Here is a 15,600-nt window from a genome sequence, read left to right on the forward strand (position 1 = left end):
TAGCCTTTAAGATTGTCATACATAGGTGTCCAGTGTACTGCCAGAATATTCAAATGGCATGGAAGCGCTTGTTCTGGAGCATATGGGAGCTCAGTCTTGATTGGTTCCATTTCAGCTTTACGGGTCCCTTTTTGTCTTCTGCCTCCTTAGCTTTCCTTCCCAGAGGCAGTTTCTTAAACATTCTTTTAGAAGTTAAGTTACTACACAGTTCTTGGCTTTTCTTTTTAGACGAGAAATTTCTATATTCAATGGCCTTGAATTCCAGAAACTTCCTGTTCTAGCCTTCTGAGAACTGACATTTGAGGTGTCAGTCGCCACACCTAATTTTTGGCTATTTTAAAAATACTTCCAGAAGTGTATGAGAGGCACTCAGGACCATTTTTCTCTCATAGCACACCATTTTATACACAGTGCCTTACATGATCACCACAGGGTCCAACCTTTGGTTTTGAGAACTGCCACAATCAGTGACCATGTATATTCATGTAGGATCTACTGGAAATAGGAATATTAAGGACACATCTCTGACAGAACACTTGTCTAGCCTAATCTAATCCTCAGCCACACACACAATTTGGAAGTAGGAAAATTAAAGGGAATGAGCATTTTCTTTATTTTGGGACACACTCTCACTTTGTAGCCCAAGCTGGCCTTGAATTTGTAGCAGTCCTCCTGCCTCAGCTTTTGTGCGGAGAATGCAGGCATGCATGACCATGTGTGGTTTAGTATGTGTAACTTGGTAGCTGTTGTCTCAAATACCCAACATGTTATCAAATAATCAAATACTTTGACATTTGTCAGTCCAGCAAAAGTGGTATCCCCTAAGGCCACCTAATTTACAATTGTCTCTTGAGGGCACGAGCCTTTCTTCGTGTCCTTCATGCCCTCTTCTAGCCTCTGAGTGCATCTGCACACATGGTATACACACCTTGACACGCTTTCCTTTGTGTGTGTTTATCCTTTGCCCATTCCACTTGATTTATAACTCACTATAGACTAGGAAAATCATCAATTTGCCAAATGAGTTGCAAATATTTCATCAGTTTTGTCATTGCTATGTTTTTTGTTGTTGTTGTGTGTGTGCATGCATGCACAGAGGTCAGAGGACTTTAAGGAAATGCATCTCTCCTACTTTAATGGTGTGATGCAAGAACTGAACTCAGTTCCTCAGACCTGTGTGACATTTTTAAAAATAAAAACCTGTTGAACCTTCTTACTGGCCTAGAACTTGATATTTACCTAAGAACGGATCCTCCTGCCTCAAATGCTGGAGGTACAGTTCTGAGCCACCATACTCGGTTTGAGGCTTTAAGGTTTTAAAAACAGGTCAGGTGGTGGGGATGCACACCTTTAATACCTCGGAAAGCAGAGGCAGGCTGATCTCAGTGAGCTTGAGGCCAGCCTGGTCTACAGAGTGCTTCTAGAACAGCCAGGACTGTTACACAGAGAAACTCTGTCCTGGAAAAAGAAAAAAAAAAAAAAGATTAAAAACAAATTTTAGTTGTGTATCTCTGTGGGCATGTGAGTACAGAGGCCAGGTGTCAAGTCCTCCTGGAGCTGAAATTACAAGTGGATTGAACCGCCTGACTGATATGGGTCTGGAAAACAATTCTGGTCTTCTTTAAGAGTAGTATAGGCTCTTAAGTGCTGAGCCAGCTCTTCGTCCCTTTTTATACTAGTTATGAGGTTAGCCTTGTACAGTAGCAGTTTATCATTTAGGAAGCTTGGCGGTAGAGCACCTATCTACCATGTTCAAGTCCCCCACCTCCCACCCCTTTTAATCCTCAGCACCATTTGCAGCTGCTCTCAGGAAGCATTGTGAGTATTGCTAAACCCTTCCAGACAAAAGGATAGCAAACACCTTTCTCTTGGGCCTGTTTTCCCCTGAGGACACAGGCAGTATTGTGGCAGAGGCCATGGAGTTGTGGGGTAGATGCTCTCAGAAGAGGACATGGAGGCAGAGCCAGGCCCATTAAGGCTGTAGGTGTGCTCCAGCTTTGTCTTAGGAGGTCATGGCTATTTGGGCAAATGGGGTTCCATTTACAAAGGGTGATATTTACTTAATGGGCCAGAAGAGTGACCCCAAGTCCCATAGCCGTGTATCTTGCTTTTGGAGAGAAGGGACAAGGCACAGGAAGTCACATTCTTTTTGTCTGTTTTCCCTACTAGCCTCTAAGTGTTGGTACCCATTAAAATTTGGTTGGTCTTTAAAATTTGGCTGTGGGGTAGGTGGGTGGAGGGGTTCACTTCTCCAAAATTCGAAAGCCTGGGACTTTCTCCTTTTATCCTCTCTAGTGCTCTGTCCTGGCACTGCTGGAGGATCTTTCCAAAGCCTCTGCTCAATTGTCTTGTTCAGTCGAGTCTCGATTGAGAATCCTGACCTGCTCCACCACCCTTTTGCTGCAGCTTGGCTTAGTTCTGGGGAAATCACTGGTGTCATCACTTAAGGTCAGATTCAGTTAAATGCCAACACAAAGGGCTGAAATAAGCTGAGATTCTGAGGTAGACAGCTGGGGTTTGGGGGTGTGTGGGGTCCTAGGCTCCTCTGACTTTGTGTCATTCTTACCAAGGTCAAACACGGCTGTGCACACTCCAGGAATCATGTTTGAAATCCTGTGGGAAGGTAGGAAAAAAAGACAGTGCATAGCAGCTACATCTGAACAAGAGTCTAAGACACCTGTCATGTCACACTGGTCAACCTTGTTATTTGCAAGGGAGACAGGGAAGCACATTGATTATGGCCTACTAAAGGCTGCAGGTTTTGACAAAACAGGTGTTTGGGGAAACTGAGGTCCAGCCATAAGTGCCTTGGCTCTAACTGCTTACCTGGGCTGTCCTGCAGTTTATCTTCCCTTCCTGAGTAGATTACTGAAGGCCAAGCCCCATACCTCTAAAGGCACAACGCAGCTCCCTTCACTGATCTTCCTGGATGATTCCTATGCTTGTGCAGGAACCCTCTGCACCTGCCATCTTGAATTGGAACTAGGGCTTCCTTACCATGGCTGCAGGCTCTAACCCCCAACTTTGTGACTCCCCCACAGATTCATATCCTGCTGCCTCTTAGGGTTTCTCACTCGTCCACATGGACCCTAGCACAAAACACCTGTCCCAGCAACCCAGAGGACACACTAGGGCACTGGATCAGGGTGAAGCTGATCCTGAGCCCAGGCACACAGTGTAGCCGTTATATCCAGGAGGCACTTGCTGACCTGCCCCAGCCTTGGGCTGAAGCAGGCCTTTCCTCTAGAGAGCCAGATGCTCCCAGAGGCAAGCTGAGTAAGCTGAAGCCTGTGTACATTCGGGCACACAGTCATACCCTCCCAGGGAGTGCTTCCATTGTCACTGCGCCTTGAAATCTTGTGCTCTCAGGCAGGTTCCAACCTAAATGATCTCTGTGATCCCTCCTTCCCTCCCTCCCTCCACCCTCCCTCCTCCCCACCCTCCCCTCCTCCCTCCTTCTCCCTCTTCCTGCCTCTCACACTACACACACACACACTCCCACTGTTGCAGTAGCTTCACACCTGCTTGCAATTACCCAAGACCCAGGACTTCACATTCAAACTAGCAGCTGGCTTTGCTTGGTCCATGTTTTTCTACTTGGACTTCAGGATTCTGTAGACAACACTGCCTCCAGGAAGCCTCTCTTGACTGAGCTGGACCTTCTTGTCCTCTCACAGCTTTGCCCTTTATATTATAATAGTCTCAAACTAGGCCACACTAAACCACCTGAGTTAGCATATCCTTCATTACTAGCTTTGAATGTTCAATAAATGCTCCCTGAATAAGGCTCTGAGTTGAAGGTACAGCTGGTCAGCTGACAAAGGAGACAACCAAGTTGTGCTTTGCTTTGGGGAAAATGATCATGAAGCAAAAACCAGAAAGTCAGACTCTTCTTACTTGGATGAAACCAACTTTTGTTTGTTTGTTTGTTTTTGTTTTTTGTTTTTTTTTGAGACAGGGTTTCTCTGTATTGTTTTGGAGACTGTCCTGGAACTGGCTCGGTAGACCAGGCTGGCCTCGAACTCACAGAGATTAACCTGCCTCTGCCTCCCGAGTACTGGGATTAAAGGTGTGTGCCACCAATGCCAGGCGAAACCAACTTACTTTTCAGTTAGCCTCTCATCACCTTGTACCTTGAGCAAGCCTTGCCCAGACCCCAGGTGTCTACAGTCCCACATGCTTTCTGCATAGCACCAGTCACAGTGGCTCCACTTGGGGGTTTAATGCAGGCGTTCTCAATAGCAGCACTAGGAACCTTTGGGCAGGGTGATTCTTTGTGGGAGGTGGCACTCTATCACTGAGCTATATTCTTGCTCCCCTTTGTAAGAAAAAAAAAATTGAGACACAGTCTTGCTGTATAGCCCAGGCTGGTTTCCAATTTGTGGAATCCACCTGACTTAAGCCTGCTGATTGCTGGGATTACAGGTGTGTATTACTTGGCTGTAAAATACTTAACAGTACTGATCTCCTCACAGTTGAGGCAAATAACAACTCCCTCCCCAAGTTGTGATAGTCAAGTGTCCCTCTGGAGTTAAAAATGGCCCCTGGTTGAGAACCACAGGTGTCATGTTTATTCCCTCAGTTACAACGGAAGTCCCCTGAAGGTGGCCCTGACACCTGAGATCCTGGGTCCCCAGTCTCTTAAGCTTTAATGATCTCAGCCTGGCACTCACCCTTGCCCTGGACAGAGCCTGTCACACACCCACTGGGAGAAGTTAACCACCTCTCTCCTTTTGCCAGACTCTCGGGCTCACACTGTTGAGGCAGATAGTGAGTGACTTCTGCACTTGGCAGCAGTCACTCAGCCTCCACTTTCAGGATGGTCAGGCAGGCAGGGGCTTCTTAGTGCTGTGAGGCAGCAGGTGCACAGCGTTTCTCCACAGGGATGACTCCACTTCCACTCTTCATCCTTTCCTCAGCAAGTCCAGCTTTACAGCGACTCCAGGGCCGCGTCTCACCGTGAGCAGCAGGCAGTATGGGGAAGATTGGCAGTCTTATTGGTCTGCTTCCCCCTGGTCCTCTGGGATAATCACATGGTGAGAATCTGCTTTGAAGACACAAAGGGCTTCATGGAGGCTTCCAAGGCTTTCTGGTAGTCCTGCAGCGCAACCTCAGAACAGGTGGGGGCCGTGAGTTGGCCTTGGTGGATGAGGTTACACAGAGTGAGAATCATCTCCTTGAACTCATCTGCAGCAGGTGGGAGGAAAGACAAACAACAGGTGAGGTTTAGTGAGAAGACACTGATCCTCAGAGCCTGGCTTGTCCCCACCAGGGTCTGACATTGTGAGGGTCAACATGAGACAGGAAAACATGGAGAGAGGTTCTAGGAACTGTAGGGTGGTCACTGACGACCCTTCTCGGTGATGGTAAGGTGGCTCAGATCCACACAACAGGACTGGTGAAGTTGGCGCTGAGTGGTGGGTGGGGCAGCAGTATTGAACTAGGGAAGCCAGAGAAGGCCGGAAAGGCAGTGTACCAGGCACACTGCTTGATGGCAACGGACTAGATGAGGAAAAGATCTCCTTGACAGCCCTGGGCTTCAACAAAACTCCTCAACCCACGGGACCACTATCCCTTCATGGGCCTGTCTCTTAACTGAGGGCCAAACACAGTGCAGGCAGCGAAGTGAAAGCTTTGGCTGAGAAGTGCTTTTCATAGACAGAAAAATCTCACCCTCTAATCCCAGCTCTTGGGAGGCAGAGGTCGGTGGATCTCTGTGAGTTCCAGGACAGCTAGAGCTACATAGTCAGACCCTGTCTTGAAAATCTGGCTTCCCGAATATCTTCAAGGCAGGAGTATGAACTTTTAAAAAAGGCTAAACCTTTCCTAGTCTGGTCAGAACTCATCTTCTAACTTCTTAGTTCAAGACTAATGCTCCAGATGTCAGGACCTGACCTGTGTGCTTGGTTCTGCTCTTTCTCAAATGTTTACACTGGGAGCACACCTTTAATCCCAGCACTCGGGAGGCAGAGACAAGAGGAAGGATATCTATGAGTGTGAGGCCAGCTTGGTCTATAGAGTGAGTTCCAGGACAGCCAGAGCTACACAGAGAAACCCTGTCTTATAAAACAAAACTAAATAAAAGTTTACATTTTGCATGTATATACTTCTAAATGTGTAGGTGTGTAGGTAAGACCAACACACATTGATTGAGGTGGCTACAGGAGGTCTCACTGTGTAGTCCTGACTGGCCTGGAACTCTCTTTGTAGACCATGGAGATCTGCCCACCTCTGCCTCTCAAATGCTGGGATTCATGTTGTGCACTATCATTCTCAGAATGCCTTTAGGTTTTGAGACCATCTCTGACTCTGAAGCTCTTTATTTGGCTAGGCTGGCCAGCCGGCCAATTAGCTTCAGGCTCCAGTCTGTAGTCCTGGGGACAGGCTTTTTACATGGATGCTGGGAATCTGAACTCAGCTTCTAAATTTGCTTGGCAAGCACTTTACCAACTAAGTTAGCTCCTAGCCCTTCCATTCACTCTCTTGAGCTTTTGCACATACCATTTTTTCTACTCAAAGTACCTATGCATGCCACCATATCCCCCCTTTTCCTTGGGCCAACTCCATGTCATTTTTCATTCTCAGCTTTGGCTCTTAATCTGGGGAACTAGGCCCCAGCAGTCAGAAGACCCATCTGCTCACTCTGGCAGCCCCATTCCTGAGATGGGACAGCTTTGGGTAATTGACTAGTGGCTATGAAGCTCAGTTTTCTCATGTCAAATTGCTCAAAAGAGTTCACATTCACAATGCTTAGTTTACACTGATAAACCAAAGGCAGAGATTCAGTGACTTACCCACAATTCTCCAGCTAGGCCAGGACAACCTCGATCTGGTGATGCTGGCAACATCACGTGAATGCCCTCCCCCTTTTTGGTTGGTTGTTTTGTTTTTCCTTCTTTTTTTGAAACAACATATAGCTTCATTACCAAGGATGGCCCTGCCCTATATTACCAAGGATGGCCCTGCCCTCGCCTCCTCCCACCTCAGCCTGGAGAGCTGGGGTACATGTGTACTCCATTGCACCCAGCCTGCTCTCTTTACTTGGCAGGCTTCCCCACCACCCCCATCAGCTCCTCAGAACAAGGGCTGGTTTACCTTACTGGACTCAGTGGCTGATCTAGAAGTAATTCATTGACTGTGGCTATGGTAAATGCTGTCTTTTATCCTGTTGTGAGGTTGAGGACTCAGTCACTCTGCAGGTTTTAGAGTAGCTGGTCACTTTGTAGCCATCCTGGGCTCTACCCTCCTTTGACCCTTGGTATCAGGCCATTGGCCACTCACCTAGACTGTGGTTGTTCTTCCACTGGGACAACCAGAAGCCCCGAAGTTTGACATCCTTAAAAATGAGCAGGCTCTGTGGACACAGAAAGATTTGCTGGGGCTCGGAGTACTAGAACTTAAAGCATTGCTTCAGGTACATATCCCTGAGTTTAGACAGCTGCAGACAAGGAAAGAGGCACCCCAGCTCCTATCTGCAGGTATCCCCAGCTTACCACAGAGGCTATTACAGGCTGCTTGGCCATTCCTCCATAGGTCACCATGGTTCCTCCAGGCCTGCAGAGTCCAGAGAGAAGAGATTGGGTACAGGCAGAGACAGAACCTGCCATGGCCTAAGGTCCTCAAGAGGAACCTGCTAAGGCATTTACAGGAAACAATTCTGGCTCTCGGAATTCCTGAGGAGGTTTTATTTTTTTTATTTTTTTTTTTTTTAAAATACAGCTTCCCAGTTTAAATCTCTGACTTAAAGAATTAGGAGGCAGAGACTTATACAAAAAAGAACACACATGCTAGGCATGGTGGCAAGTGCCTTTAATCCCAGCCCTCAAGAGCAGAGGCAAAGTGATCTGTGAATGTGAGGCAAGCCTGGTCCACACAGCAAGTTCTGCTTCTCAGTGTGACCTTGAGTGTTGTTATGAAGATGGTTCAGGCCTTGTCTCTTCATCTGTAAATGCTCACTCTAAAGATCTGTGCCATGGGCTAGAGAGATGGCTCAGAGGTTAAGAGCACTAACTTCTTCCAGAGGTCCTGAGTTCAATTCCCAGCAACCACATGGTGGCTCATAACCATCTGTAATGAGATCTAGTGCCCTCTTCTGGTGTGTAAGCATAAACGGATGCAGAGTGCTATATACATAATAAATAAATAAATCTTGAAGAAGAAGAAAAGATCTGTGCCATGTAGCTCTCCAGCTAAGGAGTGACATGGACAGTGGAGGGGACAATGATGAGTGTCCTCTCTGGAAGAGGCTTTGTTGGAACCTGCAGACTGACAGCCATCTTAACAGTTAAACAGACATGACACAAATGCAGTGGTTTGTTTTGAGGCAGGGTCTGTTATTGCAGCCCAGGCTGGTATCTAACTTGTAATCCTCCTGCCTCAGCTGACATTCCAGGCTGGTGCCAATATGCCCAGCTCTAATGTAATTTCTTACAATGAGTAGGTGAGGGTGTCACATGCTAGATGTAACCTTTGCTGCTTTCCCTGCTCCTTGAATCTTTTAGGAGTTGGTTGACCAAAGACAACCTGAGGCTTTTTGGAGCAACCAAAGAAAACTAAAAAGGAAATTATGGAAGTAACTGCTGTATCTACCTCTCCACCTGTCAATCACAGTGCTGGGGTGGTACCTAAGTCTTCACAGGTTAAGCACATGCTCTAAGCCGTATTCTCAGGCTCCTAACTTTTCTCTCTGTGCCACTATCTCACTCTGTGTATGTGCAGTGTGTGACTGTCTGTATCCAAGGTTGCCTCTAACTTGGCACATGGCTCACAGCAACCCTTTTCCTTAGTTTCCCGAGTGCTAAGATTACAGGGGTGCCCCACAAGCCTCGCTTAACTTAGTCTTAAAGTTCCCCTCAAATGATTCTCACTCAAGAAAGAAGCTTCTATGGCAGAGGTTCTCATAACCTCTTTGGGGGTGAATGACTTTCACAGGGGTCACCTAAGACCATTGGAAAACACAGATATTTATATTATGATTCATAATTAGCAAAATTACAGTTATGAAGTAGCAATGAGATAATTTTATGGTTGGGGTCATCACAACATAAGGAACTGTATTAAAAGTTTTCAGCATTAGGAAGGTTGAGAAGCATTGCTCTAGTGGAAGTGAGCCCTACTGTGTACCAAGCACGTTTTGTTTTTGGTTTTTTTGAGACACAGTTTTTCTGTGGCTTTGGAGGCTGTCCAGAACTCGCTCTTGTAGACCAGGCTGGTCTCGAACTCACAGAGATCTGCCTGCCTCTGCCTCCAGAGTGCTGGGACTAAAGGCATGTGCCACCACCGCCCAGCTCCCAAGCACAGTTCTACGAGTGTTATCTGTACTGTCTCCATGAACTATCAGAGTAACATCAGAGGAACTGGTGTCTGTGGGAGAGAGCTGAAGCCCATCACTTCTGCATCACCTCAGTGCCTCTCACTAGCTACAGAGGCAGGACCCTGTTCTTACTCCCATTTTAGAGATGAGGAGACAGAGGCTTGGTCTTTTCATGTTTTGCCTAACTTTTTACAGGCTCACAACTAGTAAGTAGTAGAACTGGGGTTTAAATCCAGTTCTTCTAACTTCAGTGTCCACACTTGTGACCACTGCTTCCTGTGATAATCACACAAGGACGCAGTCAGCCTCACAGACTGCTGGTGGGCAGAACAGGGGTGTTCTGTAGATCTGAAAACTCAGGCTCAAACCTTGCTCTCTTGCTAGCTACTCCTTGAATGAGGTGATCACCCTTTCTGGGCTTCATTTTTTAAAATCTAGAATGTAGATGGAGGCCGGGGACATAGCTCAGTAATGGAACATGTGCTTAGCATGCCCGAGGGAGGCCCTGGTTCAACCCCAGCACCCAAAGGAAAGGCAAAACAGGAATTTGGAATAGCAGCACCGGCCCAGGCTGCGGGACAGCATGACAGTCATTGTAGAGGCTGACTCTCGGCACAGCTGTGTGGCTCATCTGTCCCAGGCTATCCTCTGCCACCTTGACAGCTGGCAGGTCACTGTGGGGGCGTGGCTCCAGCCAGGGGTGTCCCCCAGTTGGAGAATAGAACACAGTGAATGGAGCTCCTCCCCATTCAGTCAGTGGGTGGGGCTGACAGAGTGCCCACCTCTCCTTTCCCTCAGTACTTTTATATGCTTTCAAAATGTTTGTTTCCTCCACGTGAATTCTAGTTTCAAAAGACAATAAAACAATTTCAAAGCCATTTAGTTCAGACTAAATGACTTTTTTTTTTTTTTTTTTTTTTTTTGAGACATGGTTTCTCTGTGTAGTCCTGGCTGTCCTGGAACTTGATCTGTAGACAAGGCTGGCCTCAAACTCACAGAGATCACTGGCTTCTGCCTTCCATATTGTGCTGGGATGAAAGGTGTGTGCACCACCCAGCTAGATGGAGTGACTTTAAGAGGTTCCTAGGTGATGATTCCTGGGTCCTTGGGGGGGGGGGGGGGCGCTGGCCAGGCTTCTCAGGGAGTGCAGTCCAGAGAGAGAAAAATGTCCTGGTGTGCTGCCACTCAGCATCCTGCTACCCTGGCTTTGGGTCACACTTGTCACCAGACAGCCCTCCCCACAGAGACCTGCCGTTGAGGGACTTACGCTAGGTGCCGTAGCAGCTCTGTGGAACTCTTCCCACCAACACAGTTGAGAGCCAGTCGGGGCAGGGGCAGGTCCTAGAAAGTAAGGAGCCTACAGTGAAGGCATGACCTGTAGCAAGCAGGGTTTGAAGCTGCTACACGCAGCAAGTGCCAGGGAGAGAGAGTGAAGGATGTGTTATCTGTCTGAGAAGGGCTTTAGCAGCTTCACCCTGTTGCCCATTCCAGAACTCTGGGGTGTGTAGACAAGGAGCATCTCTGTTCAGTGTCAAGGAATAGGGAAGAGAGCATGTGACGTGCTGACCTCCCTTTCAGCAATGTTCTCCAGGGCCAACATTCTCAACAGCAGGCATTTGGTCCTTCCGTATGGCTTAGTACAAAAAGACTCAGACTGGGCCTGCTTACTTACTGGGTCTGCTGGGGGATGGATGCTCTGGAAAGGTAACAGGCTCTGAGTTCAAAGCAATGGGGACCAGCCTCTCCACTTCGTGAGGATGTGGTTCTCCTCACCTATGCAGCATCTCTGTTTGGCTACATTGTGAAGCTTTTCTGTGGATAGCCAAATAAATGTGAGGCAGAGGCTTAGGAAATGGAGCTTCTCTTTCTTTTCTCTCCATGCCTTAGTTTCCTCAGGCCTTCACCCAGCTCTGACTCACACCTGCCATGTGGGTAGATGGAGCACCCCAAAGATGTTTAAAACCTCAGCTTTCCTAAAGTCTATCTGCTTCTGCCTCCTTCACAGTGTCTGAGTACTTACAGCACGTTGTCCCCAGGCTGAGGTTGGGCAGACTTTGTGCTTTCCAGAAGAGAGGGTGGTTTTCAGAGCAGAGTAGAGAGTTTGCCCCAGACTTCCCAATGACAGGATGGCACAGGATAGAGGGACAGTGTTCTTTAGCTGGGTACCTTGTTTTTATTTTAAAAACTTTAAGGACTTACTTTCCTTTGTGTGTGTGGATGTGAATGTTTTGCCTGCATGTATGTCTGTGTACCATGTGTGTGCCTGGTGCCCATGGATATCAGAAGAGGGCAAAGGTGTATGATTCCTTGGAACTGGAGTTATGGATGGCTGTAAGTCACCATGGGGTGCTGAGGCTCAAACCCAGTGTATCTGCAAGAGCAACAAGTGCTCTTAACTGCTTAAGCATCTCCCCAGCCCTTGGCCGGGTACCTTGAAGATGGTTTTCGTCTCAGGCATCCGTAACTCCTCCTCTGTGAGGACATAGTCAGCTCCTAGGTCCTTCAGTTTGTCCATTAACTTCCGGATATCAGGTCTGGAAACCAAACACAACTAGGGACCTTGGTCACACTGGATAACTTCCCTCCCTCAAGCTCCCAGGACCCCTCTGCCACAGCCTTAAAAACATGTGTTTCTGTTTTGAGACCTGGGATTGAGGTTAAGTCAGACATCAAGCAGGGGCCAGCCACATAATTTAATCACGTTCCACCAGCTCTTGCCTCATTTCCCCACTGGCCATTTCTCCCTGCCCAGAGGCAGGCTGGGAGATAATCTGAAAACCCTGTCAAGTGCACACATGCTAGAACCACCTGTGCCCAGGCAAGAGCCGCTGTACTTCCTAGTTCTATTCAGACAGTACTTTCTTTCCTTTTGTTCTCCAAGGCACTCAGGGCATCATGCAAACACACTCCAGTGTAGAGTGGCCCTGGACTCTGGTCCAGGCACACAGAATCACTTTATCATCACCACTGCAGAGTCAGGGACGGACTCCATGAGTGACTTGGCCCCACTGGAGCACAGTGAAGCTTAAAGGGACTGGAGGGGACAATGGAAAGAAGGTAGGTCTGTTACTGACTTGCTGTGTCTTCCTGAGCAAGCTGCTTCCTCTCTTGAAAACTTCAGCTTCCTCATCTGTAAGAGAGATCACAAGCCTGTCCCACCTTCTTCACAGCGTGTTTAGTGTGCAAATGCAAGTGGCTGGGGCCATGGGCGACAGAGTGCACAGAACAGTACACCTCAAGACCGGCCCAAACCTTCAAATGGTTATCCTAAGCCAAGTCTTCACCACGCTTGACTGTTGTGTTCTGTAAGGACCATCTCTACCTCCTTCGGACCTCTGACTTTCAGAGACTTCCCTGCCCCGGTAGAATGCATGTACTTCAGCAGCTGGCCACTCATGCTTACGCGAGCGCGCCATCTGGTGGAGATGTGGCTACTCACAGGGACATAAGGTGGAAAGGCCTCCCCACATACCTGTCTCTGACCACGTTGATGGTCTTTAGGCGAAGGGCTGAGGCGATCTGGATGACTGCTTGCCCCACTCCACTGTTGGACGCATTCTGGATGACAGAGTCCCCTGTGGAAGAGATCCAAATCAAGCCCTACAGGCTTGTAGCAGGTTGAGGGCTCTTAGCCTGGGATCCCGGGGCAGATCTAGGACCCAGCAGTGGAGCCTTCTCAGACCTTGAACTCCATACTTCCCACATTCTGTCACACCCAAAATGCTTCACAGGACTGGGCCACTCTGTCCCTGTTTCAACCCCGCTATATGACTGACCTTGATCATCTTCCCAATTAAAAAAAATTTTTTTTGGTGGTTGTTTTTTTGAGACAGGGTTTTTCTGTATAGCTCTGTCTGTTCTAGATCTAGCTCTGTAGACCTCAGAGATCCACCTGCCTCTGCCCTTCAAATGCTGGGACTAAAGGTGTGTGCCACCACTACCTGGCCACTTGCTAATTTCTATGTCCTCTGTTCTCTGCTTGGGCCATGTTTGTAAAGTTACATTTGTGTGTATGGGCGTGCACATGCACATGTGTAGGTCAGAGGGACAGCTTACAGGTGCATAGGTTTTCTCGCATGCAGGTTCAGGGGTCAAACTCAAGCTGTCGGTCTCAGTGGCAAGCACCTTTGCTTGTTGAGACATCTCACTGGCCCATACGAAGGTCATGTCTCTGGTTTGCAATAGTTTTCTGGTTCTCTTCCTCTTTAAGTTTGGCTCAACTGTGGCTTCCTTTATGAAGTCCTCCTGGGTTCCTTCCTGTGTGCTCCTAAAGGACTCTTTAGTATTTCAATCAATACTCAGGCTGTAATTGTGTCCTATATGAAGCTGTACATAGTTCCGTATCTATCAATCACCTGTATTTCTGGGGGAGGGCTATACCTTATTCCTCTCTGTATTATTTCGTAAAGGTACACTTGAAATGGATGAGAGCCATATTGGAGAAATGGGAAGCTCCAGGGCCCTATAGAATATTTGCTTTTGCTTTGTGGTGCTAGGTCTTGAGCATGCCAGGCAAGTAGTCTACCACTGAGCTATACCCTCACTCCTACAGAATGACGGCAGTCAAAGCCCAGGCTTAGCTCTGTAGTTCACCAGTGGGGGAGGCAGCGTGGTACACTAGAGAAGTAGGGCTCTGGAACACAATGGTGCTGGGTGTGTGTCCTGCTTCACTAAGGACTATAACAAAACAGGACAGGCCACATCATGTCCTCTTCAAACTTCAGTTTGTCTTCCCTAGAAAACAGAAGGCCTGAGAGCTCCTACCAGAGCATCTCTGATTGAAGCCAAAGCAGCAGGAAGATGCTCTGCCGACTGGGAGTCACTACCTGGCTTTGAAAGGCAGCAGAGTCAGTGTAGAATAGGCTATGGCTAGAGGCAGACATCTGGAAGGCAGCAGAGGCAGTGTAGAATAATAGGCTATGGCTAGAGGCAGACTCCTGGGTCAAGGATGCCCATTTGCCTTTGGCCAAGGTTCCAACCTGTCCCTCACTAGTACATTCTCAGCCAACAGTGTAGGTTGCCAGTAGCACTGATTTGTTTCAGTTAGAGTTGAGGAGTCCAGGAGTACACAACAACAAAGACAGTGAAGGCAAGTACTGGGCTGCCAAACTTGCTTCCATTATCTGTGTTCATTTATGTATTCATTATGTGTTCTAGGGAACACTGTGACATTTATTCTTACCTTGGGTCAGGTCATGAATTTGTTTAGGTTCATCAGCCCTGGGGCAGCAAAGTGGAGATGTGGGCTGGAGGCACTTATAGTGGGTAGCATCAGAATGGCCAGCCCTGTCCAGCACAGGGCTACCCTAATCAGGAGTGACCTCGGGCCACGGCGTGAGATGAGGCACCCTGTCTCCGCTGTATAGGACACTAGCAGAAGTCTTTCATCACACCTGGCTCTCTCCACCAAAGGCACCTAAGACTCCTCCTGCCATGTCTGAGTGCCTTAGTCAGTGGCTATCTAATTTTATCATAGTCCAGTAGCTCTTGGCTTCACTTCCTTACTGGTAGGAGAGAAGAATGGTAGGTGGTTTCTACAGCCCTGTTTGGCTCACAGACATGCAGTGTGCAGAGAGATCCTTCACACTGTGGGGAAGGCAGAGCTGGGCTCGGGGCATGGATGAGTGGTAGAGTGATTGCTTGGCATGTTCCAGGCCCCAGATTCTACTCCCAGAACTGGAAATAATGCCCCCCGCCCCCAAGCAACAAAACCAAACTGGCTGGCCCATCTTCTGTCTTTGGAGGGTTGATGAGGAGCCTTAGGGGATTACAGGGATGACAGCAGTAACTGGCCTTAATGGGCTCTGCCTCTGTCCTGTCTTGTCCCATTCCCTTACTCCTGCTTCTAGGGATGATTTCCCATACGAACTGTTTGCCCCAACACCTGCTTGGTTCCTGCTTTCAGAGGAACTCAAGTGACACTTCTGGCTGCTTATTTGCTGAGTGACTTCATGTAATGACTCACTTCTCCGGGTCTTTGTTCCCTCACTGATGAAGGAAGACTAAACATGACACTGTAGTAACCCATGCATGCACTCTGGCACGGGTAAGCAGTGATGTGAGTGGTGATGCCTGGCTTCAGACCCTGGTTGCTGGTCTGGGGCTTGAGTTCCCTTCACAGGAGCCCTTCTGCATTGCTCTGAGGACGAGATGTACTCCATGGGATGACGCCTGCGAAGCACTCATGCGAGTGCAAGTGCTGGGAAGTGCTGAGCAGAATTAGTACCACTGAGTTCAGCACTTTATTGAAAACAGTGACACTGTCTGTCTCCCTGGCTTTGTGTCCC

General features: G+C 48.2%; 1 protein-coding gene across 3 annotated transcripts in view; it reads right to left on the reverse strand.

Moving 5' to 3' along the window:
* Positions 1-4,356: 4,356 nt before the first annotated feature.
* Mecr (mitochondrial trans-2-enoyl-CoA reductase) overlaps positions 4,357-15,600 on the reverse strand; it is a 28,124-nt gene continuing 16,880 nt past the window's right edge. For all 3 annotated transcript variants that reach the window (XM_027399467.2, XM_027399469.2, XM_035439574.1), the window contains exons 5-10: positions 12,786-12,888; positions 11,745-11,847; positions 10,581-10,654; positions 7,494-7,554; positions 7,282-7,354; positions 4,357-5,187 (exon numbers count right to left, since the gene is read on the reverse strand). In XM_027399467.2, the coding sequence (XP_027255268.1) occupies positions 5,030-5,187; positions 7,282-7,354; positions 7,494-7,554; positions 10,581-10,654; positions 11,745-11,847; positions 12,786-12,888 (572 nt within the window). In that variant the 3' untranslated portion in view covers positions 4,357-5,029. The remainder of the gene's footprint in view (positions 5,188-7,281; positions 7,355-7,493; positions 7,555-10,580; positions 10,655-11,744; positions 11,848-12,785; positions 12,889-15,600) is intronic.

This window comes from Cricetulus griseus, chromosome 2 (assembly GCF_003668045.3).
Source record: "Cricetulus griseus strain 17A/GY chromosome 2, alternate assembly CriGri-PICRH-1.0, whole genome shotgun sequence".
NCBI lineage: Eukaryota > Metazoa > Chordata > Mammalia > Rodentia > Cricetidae > Cricetulus > Cricetulus griseus.